The following is an 18,963-nucleotide window of genomic DNA, read 5'->3' on the forward strand; positions in this document are numbered from 1 at the left end:
TTGAATCTTGAATCTTGAATCTTGAATCTTGAATCTTGAATCTTGAATCTTGAATCTTGAATCTTGAATCTTGAATCTTGAATCTTGAATCTTGAATCTTGAATCTTGAATCTTGAATCTTGAATCTTGAATCTTGAATCTTGAATCTTGAATCTTGAATCTTGAATCTTGAATCTTGAATCTTGAATCTTGAATCTTGAATCTTGAATCTTGAATCTTGAATCTTGAATCTTGAATCTTGAATCTTGAATCTTGAATCTTGAATCTTGAATCTTGAATCTTGAATCTTGAATCTTGAATCTTGAATCTTGAATCTTGAATCTTGAATCTTGAATCTTGAATCTTGAATCTTGAATCTTGAATCTTGAATCTTGAATCTTGAATCTTGAATCTTGAATCTTGAATCTTGAATCTTGAATCTTGAATCTTGAATCTTGAATCTTGAATCTTGAATCTAGAATCTTGAATCTTGAATCTTGAATCTTGAATCTTGAATCTTGAATCTTGAATCTTGAATCTTGAATCTTGAATCTTGAATCTTGAATCTTGAATCTTGAATCTTGAATCTTGAATCTTGAATCTTGAAATCGGCTAATTTTGTCCATTCCAGATGATATTTATTCAGAGAAGTTGAGAAAATTTCTAATACCTACAATTGCCTACACAGCAAAAAATCCGATGGTAAAATCGCATGCAAAAGCATGCACATCACCTTCGTCAAAATAAACACTTAATATTACACACTGCATGTACAATTTTTGCAAACACAAAAAAAAAGTTGCAACCGACGGGATTCAAAGCCAGCACCAACAGTCAGGACTGGTGCCTTAGCCCACTCGGCCATCAGACCGATGAAATGCTGTAAGGATAAACGCATATATGAGCTTGACATTTCGGTCAAGTAGGTTTCCCATACTGATGGGCTACATATTCTAGGGTGTAAAATTACATTAAATTGCATAAAATAATGCAATATTTATTTCACACTCAAGCTATTTACACGCAGCTGGATTACTACTTTTTTAGCTGTGTAGGAGACATTGAAAATAAGGTATCAAAAAAATTAAAATTTGTATTTTTTTTAATCCAACAGCCTTTTATTAGCTGGTATCAATATCTCAGAAACTAATGGTCCTATTTTCAATGTTAAAAAATATTTAAACATTGATAAATAAATGTTTAATAAAACATTTGTGAATTTGCAGATCTTTTCGATAAATTATTTTCTAAATTTTAAAATCAAATCAAACATTTCAAAAGGGTATAATATCGAATATTTAACCTTTTTGAATATTTTTGGGTCATTTGTTACAAGCGAAATACTCGTTTTCAGAAAATTTGTTTAGTAAAATACAAAAAAAAATATCATTGTAAGATATTCAAAATAAAAAATAACCCTATTACCTTTTTAGAAATATCAACATTTTTTAATAAGTTTCAAATGCAAAAAATGTTGCTTTTTTCGAATTAAATATATTTTGTACAAATTATTGAAATTACAGTAAGTGTTACAATTTTTGAATAGACTCAACTTTTTAAAGTTGTAAGTTGCAACAGTCAAACTAAACATGTTTTTGCATGGATTATCACAACATTGATGTCTTGAATGCACAAAATACTTCAATTTCGACTTACCATAATATCAGTATATAATAAACTTCAAAACATCTCAAAATTTCATAACTTTAGGATGAATGTAAAATAATACTTAGATTAGCGTAGATTATATCAAAATTGATATTCTGGTAAATAAATTCCTTAATTTTCGACTTTCGACTTCGACTTCATAATTTCAATTAAATTTATTCGAGTCTCAGTATTTGTTTTGCTTTTAAATATTGTTATAATTTGGCATGGAACTTCATAGTCAACAAATTCATAGAAAGTCATTACAAAAAATTTAAAATACTTAATGTTTCTTTTTGTGATGGGAATAATATGTCCTTAAAATACAAGATATAGAAAAATTAATTTGATTCTAAAAATCAAAATTTTCGCATTTCAGAACAAGAAGTCAAAAATATTTTTTTTAATGAAAATCAATAATTGCCAAATTTCACATTTATTTGCATTGCATTGATAATCTTGCAGAAAATTAAGAAAATGCGCAGATTTCTCATTTTTTTTAAGTGTACTTAATTTTTCAGAGTTATTTATAGATTTTCGGTTCGAAATGCTAAGTTTGGTACATATCTAAAAATATATTTATGTTGAATTATTTCCCTGAAACTATTTAGAAATCTACTAACGTTTGGCTCTAACGGGGAAAATCACAACAGTATTACAACACAAATGTTATGATTTGTTCAAAAGAAATAGTCATGAAAAACACTCACAAATTAATGTCAAAATAGATAATAAGCAGCTTGCGACCTTATGTTTATTTTTTTTACTAAAAAATGTTTATACTTTTCAATTTGTAATTTAAAATCATCAAAGTTTACCTTATGAAAAATTCCCTAAGCAAGAAGGATTCTAAAACAGCATTTATGAGTCCTCAATTTTATAAAAAGAAGAATAAAAATAAATGTTTGAGTAGTTTGGTAAACACTAATTCCATCAAATAAAAAATAAATAGGTTTGAAAAAATTTAGATTGTTACTTAATTTTTTTGATAAAATACACATTGCTTTTATTCCTCCTAAAACACAGTACATAGCCAACTTTGTCGAACAAGCCAAATTATGCAATTTACCTCACACTTGCCTGCCACCCAGAAAATGTCCCCAAAACCACACTGACCAAAGGACACACCAAGAATTACAACAAGAAGAAAGTCACCCCAGGTGTTCCTTCCAAGTTTAATCATGTTTTATCGCTTTCCTCGTCTCGTTTTTCCCACGCTGCACACCTCTGGCAGATTATGATCAAAAACAGCACCGCTTTCGGCAAGTACCGGTGCGAGGCCAAAAACGAGCTCGGTACCATTTCCCGGGAGATCCAGCTGAAGGAGGGCACCAAGCCGGATCCACCTAGCAGGGTGAGTTTGATTTACGTGACCAAATGGTCAATTTGACATTAAATTTAGTTTGAATTGAAATGACCTCTCCGACCCAATTCCAGTTCCAACTGCGTGGCGTCAACTCGGACACGCTGGACATTGACGTGGGGGCGACCAAGAGCCACGACGTCGAGCCGGACCACAGCACCATCATCGGCTACCGGTTCGAGCTGATCCCGACGGAGGAGTACGGCAAGTACCGGAGCTGGGAGCGCGCCAACCGGCGGGACTTTGACGTCGAGGACGGCGTCACGTACCTGCTGGTGCACCTGATTCCGGACACCAAGTACCTGATCCGGGTTGCGGCCCGAAACGCCGCCGGTCTCAGCGACTGGACCGAGGTGAAGGAATTCTCGACGCATCCGCTGCAGCCGCACGGGTTCAACTCGGGCAGGGGCGCACCGGGTCGGTTGGCCACGTCCGCGATGGTGGCACTGATGGCCACCGTCGTCGCTGCCCTGCAATTTTAACCACCCGGGCGGCACGGAACTTCAACCAGAAAAGACTAGCACGTAAAATCGCAAATCCGAAATTTCATTCCGTGGAAACCATCATTCATCAGCAGAGAAGAAAAGGAATATCAAAGTAGGCCACGCGGCGCGCGTTGGGAAGGTTGAGCAAGGAGTGGCAAATCACCCCACCACATTCATTCGCCCCTTCTCATATGGCTTATATTGGAAATATCCAACCGGGAAAGTGATATGTTGTTGTTTTTAAGTTTTGTCTTCCGTTCTGGTTCACCACTTTGAGTACGATGACACAACCAACGCTGCTAGTCAGACAGTCACACCAAGCCAGGAGGAGGATGTATAGAGGTATCGTAATGTAGGTTGTCATGCCATAAGTATAAGGTTAGAGACGAAGAGGAGGAAATCGATCTAGGTAAATTGTAACGTAACAATGCTTGTTATCTCTACAACTCATTCTATATGCGCTCTCTAGTCAAAGTGTCGCTTGAAAGTAGGAAGAGAATGAAGTTGATTTTGGTGTTCGGGGATGATGATTCAAATGTTTGTTCTTATAAAAACTGAGTTGAAAATATTTTACAGTAAAAAATTGTGTAAATTTCCAAAGTTTTAATTTACCTTAATTAAGATTTTAAAAATGGAAAAAACACTGGAATAGTGGTGAATTAACACATTCTAAGAGGTCATTTTTCCAGATAACCATGATTTCTATTAAAGAATAAAATTAATTTCAGTATCTGATACTTGATGAATTTTCTATTTTTTTAGATTTTAGATGTTATTGTTGATACATAGCCAGTTTTGTTCAATTTTAACCTGATAATCATGGCTGTATTATGATTTTTTAGGCTTCATCCATGAAGTATGTCACACTAAAATGAGCCAAAATTTAATATATAATCACAATTTTATTTATTTTTATTTTTTCTACTTGCATTTTTTTCCAAAGGCATCATATAGATAAAAAATTCCTTGTTTACAGATTTTCGAATTTTTTTTTTGTAAAAATAGTTACCACAAAAAAATGGAGAATTGTATGAACAAACCAATGATGGCTTCTTTGGTCACAAGAAAACCTCCTCGAAAAGTTTGATTTATATGAGCAACTCTCTACGAAATTTCGACCATTTTTATTTTTTGTATTTTTTTATTTGGCTCAAACTTTGTGGGGACCATCCCTATGACCAAATAAGCTATTTTGTGTCATTGGTTCACCCATACAAGTCTCCATACAATTTTGGCAGCTGTCCATACAGAAATTGTACGTACATATTCAAATAGCTGTAACTTTTGAGTGAATTTTCTGATCAATTTGGTGTCTTCGGTAAAGTTGTAGGTATTGTTGAGGATTATTGAGAAAAAATAGGTACACGGATAAAAATTGCAGATTTTTTAATCAACGTTTTTTCACAAAAACTCAATTTCCCAAAATACGTATTTTTTGATTTTCGAGATTTTTTATATGTTTTAGGGGACAAAAACCCGCAACTTTTGAGCTATAGAGAAACATGGTCAAAAAATCTGCCGCCGAGTTACTAAAAGCTTGATTTAGTATGACAGTTGATATTAAAAAAGTTTTTGAACAAAAAAAGTTCATCAACCATATTTTTTAAACTGTTGTTTTTGTTTCAGAAATGAACAACAATTCAATTTATTTTGTTTAATTTTGCAATATTATTTTACAACAGTCTTGCTAGGTTTCGAGTTTTCCTTTTCTAGATGAAAGTCAAAAGATCGAAAAATATATGGTCGAATAGGCAAAACTTCGAAAGGACAAAAGGTTGAAGTAAGCCTACTTGAAAAAAAAATCGTTGTATTTTAATCCGTGTTTTTCTGTGAATTTTTTTTTTAATTTTTTTAGATAGTCCTTAAAAAAGTTCGTCGCCCTAAATATTAGCAATTTATTATTTTCTATTTTTAAAGACAACCTTTACATGGTTGTCGCATTATTCATGTGAGTTTTTCTATTCTTTCAAGCATGAACAGTTCCTTTTAAAATTTAAATAAAATTCGGACCTATTAAAAAAAATTGAGAGATTTTCCTTTCATTTAAAACAAACTTTTTTAAGGTTGAAATATTTAAGTGACTTTTAGCATTCTTTCCAACATAAGCAGTTATAAAAAATGAAATATTTCAGCAAATTTTCTATTCATTTTTAATTCATCGTCAATGGCCGTAAAAATATTATTTTAAAAGTGTTTTCTACACTCCTTCCTTTTCAAAAACGTTTTCATGAATCTGGGGGGAAATTCAATTTCAAAAAACCCTGAAAATAAAAATGAAATTGAATGAAAACTGTTCAAAACATGTTTACTTCATTGCTTTTCAAAGGTTTTGCATGTGATTCATTTTTTTGAAAATAAATTAAAAAAAAATTTTGATCTTTTATCTATTCGACCTTTTGCATTCAAATTACAGTCCATTCGACCTTATGTTTTTTGACCTATTGTAAGTTATCCGTTAAATCTGGAGTTTTTTTTTTTTTTTTGAAATGGTCCAATATACCAAATTTCCAGTTTTTGTTTTTAAAAGAATGTTTGTCCATATTATTGATTCAGATGAGTCAATATTTTTTGATTCTGATTTAAATTATATTTTACGTTTGAGCACAGTAAAAATATAGCGTTATTACATGTGAGAAATGAAACAGTCTTCTATACAAATGTGTAATTTTACATTAGAACTGATCAAATTGACATCATTTTTGGTTGAATCAATTTGATTCTGCATACCAAAATTGACAAATGTTTTTCAAAAAAAAATCCAAACATTTGATTCCACCAAATAAGAGCAGCTAATTTAACCAACAAAGTATTTTCCGGATTATAATTATCTCCATCAAGCGAATCGGAAACGATCCAGTAGAGCTCACAAAACTTTTAACGAAACTTTGCATCCCACACACTTTCCCGGTTCACCGCAAATCTCGTTAATTTTTCGTTCGTTCATCCAATTAAATTACGCTTCGCAAAAGGAGTGAACGAAGCTAGTTGCAAAAAAAAAAATCATCATCATGATTTCCCCAAAAACCACACCATCATCTCGCCAATATTGGCTTTCCACTTGATCACCAACGCCACCGCCAAACCAAACGCGTTCGCCGCACATTTTCAACAATTTCCAACTTTGCTTATTACCCCCTCACCATCGCACCATCGCGTCATTGGCAAACTGAATTTTCCACGATGAAGTCGCCTCATCTAATCGATTTTCCCAATCCTGGCTGCTGGATTATGCATGATGGGTGGAAGGAAAAAATCCACTCTCAAACCACCCTAACCACACACACACATAGTAGGCTGAGATTTTTTACGTACGCGCGCTCGCGCGCCATTTTCAACATGCTTTCACCTAAGCTCAACGGTGCAGTAGGCGCCAAAAGTGCATCCTCATGCTCTGCTCGTCGTCGACGCGGGGGGAAATTGGTGGAAAATCACAGCCTACTGACGCCACGCCACGCCACGTGGAAATTCCGATGCTCTGCTGCAGTACGATGATAAATTGCATTTTTCCTTCAGGCAACGACGACGCACACACGTGGCCTACTATGATTGAGAGTGGATGCGGTGTAGTTCGAGGGGGGAGGGGGTGTTGCATTGGAATATAAATTAAATTGGAAATTGCACATGTGTGGGAGGTTGCTGCGATGCGAAAAAAAAGCTTCTTTTTTGCGCCAATTGTTTCACACGCCAATCTAGCAGAGTGCACGTCCTAACGAGCATGAAGGGAGTGAAACGAAAAAAAAAACGCAAATTGCAGCGACGAGCTCGTTTGCGTGAAAAATGGCGCCGGAGCAGCGGAGATAAAAGGGAAAACGCTTTTCATATGCGACCGACCCCCGGGATGACCCCTCGCAGCCGCGTGGATCCCTTCAGGATATTGTGTGTTTATTTGTTTATTATTCATATTATTTCGACGTCGGTTTTTTTTTTGCTGCTTCCACTCGTCGATTGCTTTTGTTTTTGTTGCCATTGTTTCACAATGATGCAATAATTCTATCGGTTCGTTGCACAACAGGGTCGAATCGATGAAGCGTGCTGCTCGAGCTCGAATTCTGGTTCCGGAAAGCAAACACGAATTTCGGATTTCCTTTCGCTTTATTTTTTGTCTTTCGATTCTGAAGGGGATTTACAATCGCTTTAAAAATGATTTGCCCAATATAAAATGACGGTGCAAATGAAAGCAAATGTGCTATCATATATTTTTTTCGAACAAGATTTGTTTAATCAAAATATGCAAGTTTATATAAAATCTGAGTACTTGAACAAATTTTGTTTACCTGTTTTTAATAGCTTTGTCTTGAAAAAAAAAATGTCAAGTATTTAGTTTTAAAGTTTCAACATCAACACAATTCAGTCATAATAATGTTTAATTCAAAAAATGTTGCAATATTGAGCATAACTAATAATTTATGAAACTTCTTAACTGTTAAGAAACCAAAATATTTAAGGATTTGAATATTGAAAAAGAGAAATTGTTGAATCATTTCAAGGTCAAATGTTTTAAATTAAAATGCTATTGTTATTGTGTGACAAAATTGTTTCTGAGGCAAAACCCTATCGAAATCTGGGTGAACCCGAAGGTTATCGCCACATCGCAGGCCTGACTTTTACAGGTGAAAAAGTCACTTACTAACGGTGAACGATATCAAATAATGTTAAATATATTTTTGATTTTAATTTATATTTTACATTTTAAAAATAAAATCAAATACGTTTCTCCAAATTTTTCTACATTTTTCAGATAAATATTTATTTTAAATTGACTAAAAGTGTTTTGACCAATTTGTAACCATACCTCAGAAGATGCTATTTTTTCATTTAGATCATTTCAAAAAAAAAAAATTTTAGATAACTAAATGTGAAATTAATAACGTGTTATTTTTTAAGAGTGTAAGGTCAGAGCAAATATTTTTCAAAGTTTATGTCGCCCCCCCCCTCCCCTTCAAAGTTGGCCTGAAAAATCAGGGGGATTTTTTTTTTTTCGAAAAACTTCTAAATTTTTATGAAAATTAAAGTTAAACCAACTGAAAACCAGTAAAAATGCATTTTCCCGCGTTGATCATTATATTTAGCATTTTTGAACTACTTTGAAAACATTTTAAATTTTCATAAAATACCAATGTTCCACAAAAAAAAATTTTGGGGAAAAAAAATTCCGTCAATGCCTCGATGTTTTCAAAACTAATGATTGGAAAGCAATTGTATGCCTGTAAAAAGCATTTTTAAACACTGTTTTCATCCAAATGTTGAAACCTAGGCTTGTTATTTCAATTTTTAAACTTTTTTATTTGTTATTTGGTCAGAGCCGAGGGACATAAACTTTGAAAAACGGCCTAACTATTTTTTTTTAGAAAAAATCCTAAGCAATATTTACAACTTTGCCGACGACATCAATTTGATTAAAAAATATAAAAAAAATTGCAAAAAGTTGGTCATCTGATGAAAAGTTTTGAAAAATAGGTTTACGACACTTTTTGAATTTGTTCAACTTTTTTATAACATAACATTACATTTTTAGATATATAATTCTTTTTTGATAGAAATAACTTTGTATTAACCGTTTTATCCAGTTACTGGAAATTTAAATAAATTAATTTTTCCGGAATTTTCAAATTTAATTAAAAAAATCAGATGAAAACCATTTTTTCTTGCTTTAAGGTACAATTACATTCTTTGAAAACAAATTTATTCCATTCTCTGATGCAAATTTAGGCTTTTCAGTAAAATCATGCAAAGTTCAAAAAATCTATTTATAAATACAAATATTAAATATTTTAACCTGATTTTCAAAGAGTTTGATAATCTGGCAACTATGTTATCTAATTATAAAAAAATAGATATGAAAAGATATTGTAACTGGATAAAGTGAGTTATTCTGGCAACAATAAATGTTGACTTAGATTAAGTTTCTCTACAATATTTTTTTTATGCACTTTTAGTCAAGTATTTGAAAAACTATTTCACACTTGATTTGGAAACACTGTCATGAAAATGGTAATTGATTGGTGTATATAATAAGAAAACAATTTTTAACTGTCGGGTCTAAATTTTTGATAAAAATTATCTTCAGAGCGACCATTTTTGTGCATCTTGAAAAAATCATTTCAGTGATCTTCAGAGTTTGATGGGGCAACACTGTTATTTCAATACAATTTTTTTGTTCAACTGTCTTTTAATTGAGAGATGCATACAATCACTTATAATTTATTTAATCTACTTTCAAGTGAAAATTGGGTTTAAACTGACAACACTGTCATAATTTAATTTTGACAGAAAATACTTAATGTGAGGAAAGTGCTCACCGTCTTTTGGAGGATAAATTTTCGTTTTTTTGCGTTTGGTTCCCGCGCGTTAAATCCGAAGAATGATTTATTCAATCGCCATTTTTATTAATAGCAGCTTTATTACACTTGCATGGGCTCCCGGTCAAACCGGACGGACGTTCGATTGTTTATTTAGGACACTTTTTTTGCTCACAATGTTTGGGACGAGACCGATAAGCTGTTTACTTTTTTTGAGTGTTTTTTGCCTGGCCCATGTCGGAGGAGGATAATTCCACTTTAAAAGTTGTTGGATTGAAATCAAATTTGCATTTTTTTTTCTATGCGAGCACGGGACACCGAAATCAACTTCATCCTTAATCCCATCCCCACTTTTTCCAGACATAAAAAAGACAAATTGCTACTGTGTATATCATTGTGCCATTTTTTTAAACTGCAAGGTGCTAAATACGAGTTCACTGTTCTCATATAGGGCAAACATATAACCATTATAAAAAAACAACAATCAAATTAACTGCTACTCGCTATCATCACAGAATATCGATGTTCGATGCCATCGTGTCGGATTTTAATTCATTTTTTTTTTTTCACTAGACTATCAGAGGTGAAACAATAAAAAAGAACAACCCATCACAGCCAGACCAATTAAATGTTCGCCGCAACAATGTTATAATTGATGGAAAATATTTTTGTTTCGAGCAAAAAAAACACACCACAACTCAATAGTGCAGCAATTCCCACTCTCACATCATATAACAAACAGAAATTAATAAAAATTCGAATAATTATCGGCGAATCAACACACCCACGATGAACAATTGCCAACAAACAACCATCAAACAACTGCTGGGCCGGGAAAGAGTTAATTTAATAACGGAAAACATAATGATGTCAAATGTGTGCGCGTGTGTGTGTAATGTTAAGCCTTCTGATTAAGCGACTGATTTTTTAATTAAGTGTCAAACACTGAGCATACAACAAAAAAAAGGTGTGTGTGTTTTTTTACGCGGGCGACAACGGTAATTGATCGTGCCGTTGTTAATTATTCAGTTTTTGTTAAAGAGTATCGTGGCCAAATTGCAGCAGCACCAACAACAATGCACTCACAATGTAACGAGAGGAAGGAAATCAAACAGTATATTATACAACCATATTATTAATTAGTGAACACACTCACACACTCTGTTTGCGAGCGGAAAATTGTGGTAGATTTTTTATTGTAATTTAGCGTGTAAAAGAATTTAACTACACTTAGAGAAAGGATTGTAATGGAATAGAAGCCGTAAATTGGAACGCTAAACGATGATAATCTATTGAACTTAGACACTAAACAAAAAATAATAATGCTAGCTAAATGACTGTGTAAAAAGAAGTTTATATCGTAATGTACTAGATTTTAAAGTGATACTTCCATAAGAATTAACATACTGCGAAACATAAAGAAGTGAAACCAATTGAGATACAGCGAATGCAGCAAAGACGCACCCACACATTCACACTGGATCACACAGTCACACACACACACATGATAATATCGAAAATTTGAGAATAAAGAAACTTACATTACCCACAAGAAGTAGTTTGATTTTTTATTACCATACCCTGATCCTTCTCATCTGGTCCATTAATCGCAGTGACCTTTTCCACAAGCACCAGCTCCATCTGGGAGCCGGTTCTTGAAATATCGGACCCCTCGTCAAAGCAGGCTGTGCGGAGTCCTGCGGGAGCTACCTTGAGCGATTATCCCTTGGGTGACAATTCAGTTTTAAAACAATTACTGCCAAAGCAGGTTTTGTGGGCGGTAGATCGGGGTTCAAATCCCGGCTCGGACCAACACAACTGGTGATCTTTTCCCTTCTGGAATCGATTGCTTAGTAAAGGGAAGGTAGTGTATCGTCACAAACTGGACCTTATCACGACACCTTAGGGAGGCGACCTATGGAATGTTAACATTAATCTTAACATGTTAACATTAAGTCGAGAATGAAACTGCCACTGAATCCGCTTTGTAAATGCCGGCCCCGATACTCTTCAAGGGTGTTCCCCTCAGGAACTGGGAAAGATTTACTTTTTTTTTACAGGTTTTGTGGGAGAACACCAATTTTAACAAACTTATTACATTAATTTAAATGATTTTGGCATTTGTAAATATTCATTCTTATTTATTTGACGTCACAATTCAAAATTATTATTATCAAGGTTCGAACGATAAAATCATTGAGGTTCGATAACGGTAATGATATTTTTGAAAATACTCAAATTTTCATAATTCGCAATATGGGTATCAAACGAAGAAAACTTTTGTAAGTACTTTAAATTATGATTTTGAATACTTAAAAATTTTACAAAATAATAAAGTGTATACAAATACAAATTCAAATAACGAAATTTTATAGAATATTTTTTTGTGAATTTTTGAATCTTACAAAAAATACAAAATTTCGCTTCGGAAATTTGAGTATTTTTGAAAATGTGGTTCTGTAAAAAAATGTGTATAAAAATTCTAATAAAGTGAAATTACATGCAAAATTCATAGTTTGATATTGCAAATTATGATAGTTAGTTAACAAAAAATGTACTTTATTAGTGTTTTTTATGCACCTTTTTTTACAAAATACTATATTTTAAAAAATACTCAAATTTCAATCGATGACAAATTTTACATGCATTGTCAATTTTGAAATATTTTTTTGTAGGATGATAAAATTTTCACAAAATATTTTTTCCGCAAAATTTCATAATTTGCAATATGAGTATCAAATAAAGCAGAAATGTGTATTCATTTTTACCTTTAAAGAGTATTTTATAAAACAATAAAACTTTCACAAAATACCGTATTTTAACAAAAATACAAAAAATTTCAGAATTTTCTTATGCGAAGCTAAATTTTGTACAAATTTTCATTTTATCAGAGCTTTTTGCTAAAAATTGTTATGTTTTGACAAATACCACATTTTTTAAAGAAATACTCAAGTATTCATGAAAACACGCTATTTCAAAAAATGGTGTAAGAAACGAAAAGTGTAAATTTGATTATTTAACAAAAAAAACTTTTTTAATAAAATAAAAACAAGTTAAAATTTGACGTTTGATAGCACTATTGTTGAAAAAATAAGTTTTTTCGAAAAAGTACAGTCATTTTTGACAACTTGATTTTTTTTACAATAGCAAGAGGCGAAATCCAAAATGGTTCAAAATTTCACATCGTTTATTACCCACATTGCGAATTATGAAAAGAAATTTATAAGACCGAATCTTCAGCTCCTTTTCAAAAAAAATCCAAGTTTTTTTCAGCGTTTTGGCTGTAGTGGCAAAATAAAATAAGAAACCCCCCAATGCTATAACATATTTGGAAAGATAATTGATTTTCCTACAAAGAAATATCATGCAGAATGAACCATATAGTACCTGTGCTTCCCCTGAAATAAAAATGTAGCGTGACGGAACAACATCGTAAAACTGGACTTTTAAAAGGCACACTACAAAAATCGCTACAGTTTTGCCAGTTTGATTTTGAAAAACTTTTGCTCTTCTACACATTATCATAAATTAAAAAACGAATCTTTTGCTCTTTGATCTGAAAGAATTGGATGAAATTTGAGTTTTTGCCAGCCATTTCTTTTCGTGACGGGACAACGAAAGGAGCAGATTTATGAAAAAACTCCTCTCCCGTACAATGTTCAATGGTCAATGTTCTTGGATTTTAAGGTAAGAAAACGCATTTAAAGCACATTGCAATTATTGCATCATAATAAAAATGATTTTTTTCATATTAAAAATCATATTGAAAATTGAAAAATGTGACATTTTGGTGTAGCTTCGCTAAGAATCGGTCTTAAGTATTTTTAATAGAATACGGTACTAAGTAAAAATTTCAGAATTATACAAAAAAAATCTCCTTAAATAATATGCATGCACAATTTCACCATATTTGATACTAATTTTGCAAATTAGAAAAAAAAATCTATTCAAAAATCACGGCATTTCGCGATATTTTTTTGAGTACTTATGATTTGAGTAAGTTTCAAAGTAATCGGAAAAATTAACAGGAATGACAGGAGTGGAAGCATTGAAAATTTAACATAATATGGTTGTATTAACCCGGGTAGGCGGTAATAACAAAATGCATGCCATTTCAATAACAAATACTGTTAAAATAACAAAAAGTGTTAGGGAATTTTCTTGCCAAATCCATTTTTGCATAAGAATTTAAAAACAGTTAATGTTATCATAACAAAATTTGTTGTTAGTCTGATATTGGTTGAAAGCCAAAACAACTTTGGAATAAAATGTGATGTAATTCTTACGTTATTTCCGTCTGCCCGGGAAGGAAAATTTAGAAAATTTGTATAAATGAGTTATCTCCGTTATCGTTGATAACAATATCGTCGATAGAATTATCGAAATAACGATATTGTTAATATTATCGTTAATATAATCGCGCTAATATTATTAAAGATATTATAACTGATAAAAATCCTGATTATTATAGGAAGGATTTTTTCAATTGAGTAAAAAGTTTCAATTATGACTATTTCTCACTTTTTAAATGATCTACAATGTAATGATATTCATTTTGTAAAGGGTTGAACAAGAAATTATAGCTTCTAGTTGATGAACGAATGAATAATGTTAACAAATAACTCATAAAACAAACAGATAATAGAGAATCATTCAAAAAGTAGTTGACATTTAATCTTCATACATTCAAATAAGTTCGTGAAATACTTTCTTACATATACAAACTTGCAAATGCCCTTAATCAAAAGTATATGAATAAAATTTGAAATTAATAATTTACGTTGATATTATGTTTCAATTAGTTTTCAGCTTTGAAAAAAAAACTCACTTATCGACAAATTACACTCTATTCAGGTGCACTGAACATTCACCACAGACCACGTCTCCCACAATTGGTACGTCCATCAAATGTGCCAAAGTCAGTCATCCAAAACCAGCTATTGTGTGAATGTGTTTTATTAAACCCACAGGATACATGCCCATCATCGTCATCACTGTTCCCCCGCAACTAATAACACTTTTGAGAGAGCTTTGGGCTGCTGAAAGGCACCCAACCGCACCAAACTAACCGCTCTAATTAGCAATCAATCCGATAATCAAACCGCACCGATATTGTTGCAATCGACAGGTGTTTGCTCAAGTTCAACTCCAAAAGTACAAAGCTAATCAGAAAAACGCACAGCAGGCTGTGGCTGCGGAGGGGTAATTCGATAATCGCTGCTCCTGTCACCAGTCATTTCGTCTCGCCGTCACCTACTGCGATCCCCACAAAAACAGCTGATGATAATGTGGAGGAGGAGGTGCAGTCGATTGCCGCTGAGCCGGTTGCACCCTGATGAAGGGGACGATCCGGTTCCAGCCGGGAAACGGGAACGGGTTGGTCGCTATTATCCTGGTCCTGGTTCTAATGTTACCGAACGGCGGTCTTTGTTCTGAAGTGGTATAAAAAGTGAGTGCTTCCAGGTTGAGCTATCAGTCAGCTCAGACAACTCAACAAGTGTTCAACAAGCACCCAACAAAACCATCCGACCTAAAATGTTCAAATACGTAAGTTTCTTTAGAAAAAATCTCAACAAAAAATAAAAATTAAACGGAATTTTCAAAAAAATCGCAGATCTTCGTCCTGCTGGCTCTGGTCGCCGCCGCCTTCGCCTCGCCTAAGCCCCAGTACTTCTACCCAGGATCGGCTTCGTACGCCACGTACAGCAGCTTTGCCAAGCCTGCTGCGGCCGTGTACTCGACCGGATACGTGCCCACCGCCTACTCCTCGTCGTACATCGCCCCGGCCGCGTACAGTGCTGCTGCCTACCCGGCCTACGCCTACTTGTGAGCGGAAACCAACGATGATGATCGACGCCTACTTTGATGATACCGGACTAGTACGACACAAAGAACGATTTTGGACGTTATACGAATCAGTGCACCAATAAATGCTGGAAATCTATTTATTTGCTTATTTTGGTTACCAGATATCACAAAAGTTGTCCTTAACCGAATGAAATCGAAAATGCCTCTACATTTCTCAAAACAGAATCAGCTGGGTAAGTTCTCGTGGGTGGAGGAAGCAGTCCGGAATCGATTCCACCAACGGTGTCAGCGCTTGCTACGATCGGATCAACAGCTTCGAATTTTCGAGCTCCAGTTTGGTAGAAGGTTTGTGGTGCGGCATTGCAAACCATGATCAACGTGATGAAGATGACGGAATTTCTCTGAAATCAAATTTTGAAGGTTGTTTATTTCAAAACTCAATAGAATTCCTACCAGTGGCGACATGTTGAAATCAATTGAGACTGACTGTGACTTCAGCACTGCTGCTTCAATTTATATCAAAAATGTAAACTCATTTAGGATTCTGAAAACGTTACGAGAAATTTATTAGTTTTGAGTTATTGTATGCTAACGAAGTTCTTAGGCTTAGGCTAAATTTTTATTTTTCTAATTTTCTAAAAAAAATCGAGATTCATTTAATAACTACAAACTATACAAAAATTGTAGCTATTTCAAACGAAAAGTTCAACAACCTCATTAATCTGCATTAACCCGTGTCATAATTGAACCCGTTTCTCGCCAACAAGTTAAAGCCATTTTGTATAGGTCATAAAAACAGCACGATTAAGACAAGAGCAAAAAAATAAAAGTAACATTGCACCCCGAACCGGTAAACCGCAATCTCCAAGTAGGTAACGCAACATTTCAAGTGCAAGGACGTCGTTGCGACGCGTCGCCCCGGCACCCAACATTGCTGAGATCGTGAGGGGAAGATCAAAGTAGGTGTGTACTGCTGGCTGATACTGGTTCTGCGGGCGTGCTTCGAGTATCAATTTTTCGCTTTATTTTGTTTTGCTCGCTTTCGTTTGCAGAAAAAAATGGGAGCGAAAAAATACATTTGGAATGAGTTTGCGTTTTAATGTATGATTGTTTTAACCAGAACAATGTTTTAAGAATGCAACTGACATTAAAACTAGCTAACGCTTGATGATTTGTTTTTTTGTTAATTTTATCTAAGGTTTTAGATTATTTTATGCACAGTTCAGGCGTTTTTAAAAGATAAAAATTATTAAATTTGCATTATTTCGATTTTCTTTTAATTCTGCGCCATTGATAAAAGAACATTTTGACGATTCGATAACATAAAACAGGCCCGACTCAAGCATCCGACGTTCAGAATAAAACTTCAGCTAATAGTGTAATGACAAAAATAAAAAAAATACTTTAGTATTTTTTGGGTTAAATTTATTTTCAGGAACCAAGAATATCGGTGTTATTTTACCCTCCAGGTTACTAGTCACCCTTTAAATAACTCTCTAAAAAATCAGGATAAATAAATCATTTTACAATCGTAATCATCACAGAGCATGGTTATTAGACCCCCAAAATAACTTCCCATTATTTGGTTGACCTGTTGAGTCCACCTATTTTTTCCCTTCCAGGTTTTTATGTTGAGATTAAAAAAATGTTGAATTTTTCCATTAAAATTGAAATAGAATATTCAACACGATTTTGCTCATTGCACTGCAGGTATTTTTGAACATTACCACTTAGTTGACTGTTTTTCATAAAAATTATCGTCAATTTGAAGAAAAGGTCATTTAGAAACAGTCGATAGCAAACTTATCATGGTGAACCTTTTTCATGTAACCAGATTTCAAAACCACAACAAAAATAAAATTGTATATGGGTAATTCTCTACCAACTCACACGAAATCGGGAAAAGTTGCCCCGACCCCTCTTCGATTTGCGTGAAACTTTGTCCTAAGGGGTAACTTTTGTCCCTGATCACGAATCCGAGGTCCGTTTTTTGATATCTCGTGACGGAAGGGCGGTACGACCCCTTCCATTTTTGAACATGCGAAAAAAGAGGTGTTTTTCAATAATTTGCAGCCTGAAACGGTGATGAGATAGAAATTTGGTGTCAAAGGGACTTTTATGTAAAATTAGACGCCCGATTTGATGGCGTACTCAGAATTCCGAAAAAACGTATTTTTCATCGAAAAAAACACTAAAAAAGTTTTAAAAATTCTCCCATTTTCCGTTACTCGACTGTAAAAAATTTTGAAACATGTCATTTTATGGGAAATTTAATGTACTTTTCGAATCTACATTGTCCCAGAAGGGTCATTTTTTCATTTAGAACAAAATTTTTCATTTTAAAATTTCGTGTTTTTTCTAACTTTGCAGGGTTATTTTTTAGAGTGTAACAATGTTCTACAAAGTTGTAGAGCAGACAATTACAAAAAAATTTGATATATAGACATAAGGGGTTTGCTTATAAACATCACAAGTTATCGCGATTTTACGAAAAAAAGTTTTGAAAAAGTTACTTTTTGCGTTTCTCTTTGTTTCGTCGTCCGTGTCTGTCGCGGGTGACCATGAACGGCCATGATCGATGACGACCAACTTTTTTAAAACTTTTTTTCGTAAAATCGTGATAACTTGTGATGTTTATAAGCAAAACCCTTATGTCTATATATTAAAAATTTTGTAATTGTCTGCTCTACAACTTTGTAGAACATTGTTACACTCTAAAAAATAACCCTGCAAAGTTAGAAAAAACACGAAATTTTAAAATGAAAAATTTTGTTCTAAATGAAAAAATGACCCTTCTGGGACAATGTAGATTCGAAAAGTACATTAAATTTCCCATAAAATGACATGTTCCAAAATTTTTTACAGTCGAGTAACGGAAAATGGGAGAATTTTTAAAACTTTTTTAGTGTTTTTTTCGATGAAAAATACGTTTTTTCGGAATTCTGAGTACGCCATCAAATCGGGCGTCTAATTTTACATAAAAGTCCCTTTGACACCAAATTTCTATCTCATCACCGTTTCAGGCTGCAAATTATTGAAAAACACCTCTTTTTTCGCATGTTCAAAAATGGAAGGGGTCGTACCGCCCCTCCGTCACGAGATATCAAAAAACGGACCTCGGATTCGTGATCAGGGACAAAAGTTACCCCTTAGGACAAAGTTTCACGCAAATCGAAGAGGGGTCGGGGCAACTGCTGTGTGAGTTGGCGGAGAATTACCCATATAAAACCCTCCGAAACACTTAAGAAGAACCTATTAGGAAGCAAGGAATGTTTAAAAGAATTTAATTGATTCAAACATCGTTGTGCATTAAATTTTGTAAAAAAATCAAATTACAAAAATCAAAAACTAAATTTATAATTCAGGTTTATTTTCTCAACTT

At 33.6% G+C, this 18,963-nt stretch overlaps 1 protein-coding gene and 1 long non-coding RNA gene across 2 annotated transcripts in view; both read left to right on the forward strand.

Moving 5' to 3' along the window:
* LOC120419065 (neural cell adhesion molecule 1-like) overlaps positions 1-11,328 on the forward strand; it is a 30,940-nt gene extending 19,612 nt beyond the window's left edge. Inside the window, exons 6-7 of the mRNA XM_039581644.2 lie at positions 2,861-2,980; positions 3,064-11,328. Of these exons, the coding sequence (XP_039437578.1) occupies positions 2,861-2,980; positions 3,064-3,471 (528 nt within the window). The 3' untranslated portion in view covers positions 3,472-11,328. The remainder of the gene's footprint in view (positions 1-2,860; positions 2,981-3,063) is intronic.
* A 3,833-nt stretch (positions 11,329-15,161) lies between these two features.
* On the forward strand, positions 15,162-15,717 carry LOC120419052 (uncharacterized). The gene is made up of 2 exons (XR_005605657.1): positions 15,162-15,320; positions 15,388-15,717. It is a non-coding gene; the product is annotated as an uncharacterized LOC120419052 (long non-coding RNA).
* The last annotated feature ends 3,246 nt before the right edge of the window (positions 15,718-18,963 follow it).

Source organism: Culex pipiens, chromosome 2, assembly GCF_016801865.2.
Source record: "Culex pipiens pallens isolate TS chromosome 2, TS_CPP_V2, whole genome shotgun sequence".
Lineage (NCBI taxonomy): Eukaryota > Metazoa > Arthropoda > Insecta > Diptera > Culicidae > Culex > Culex pipiens.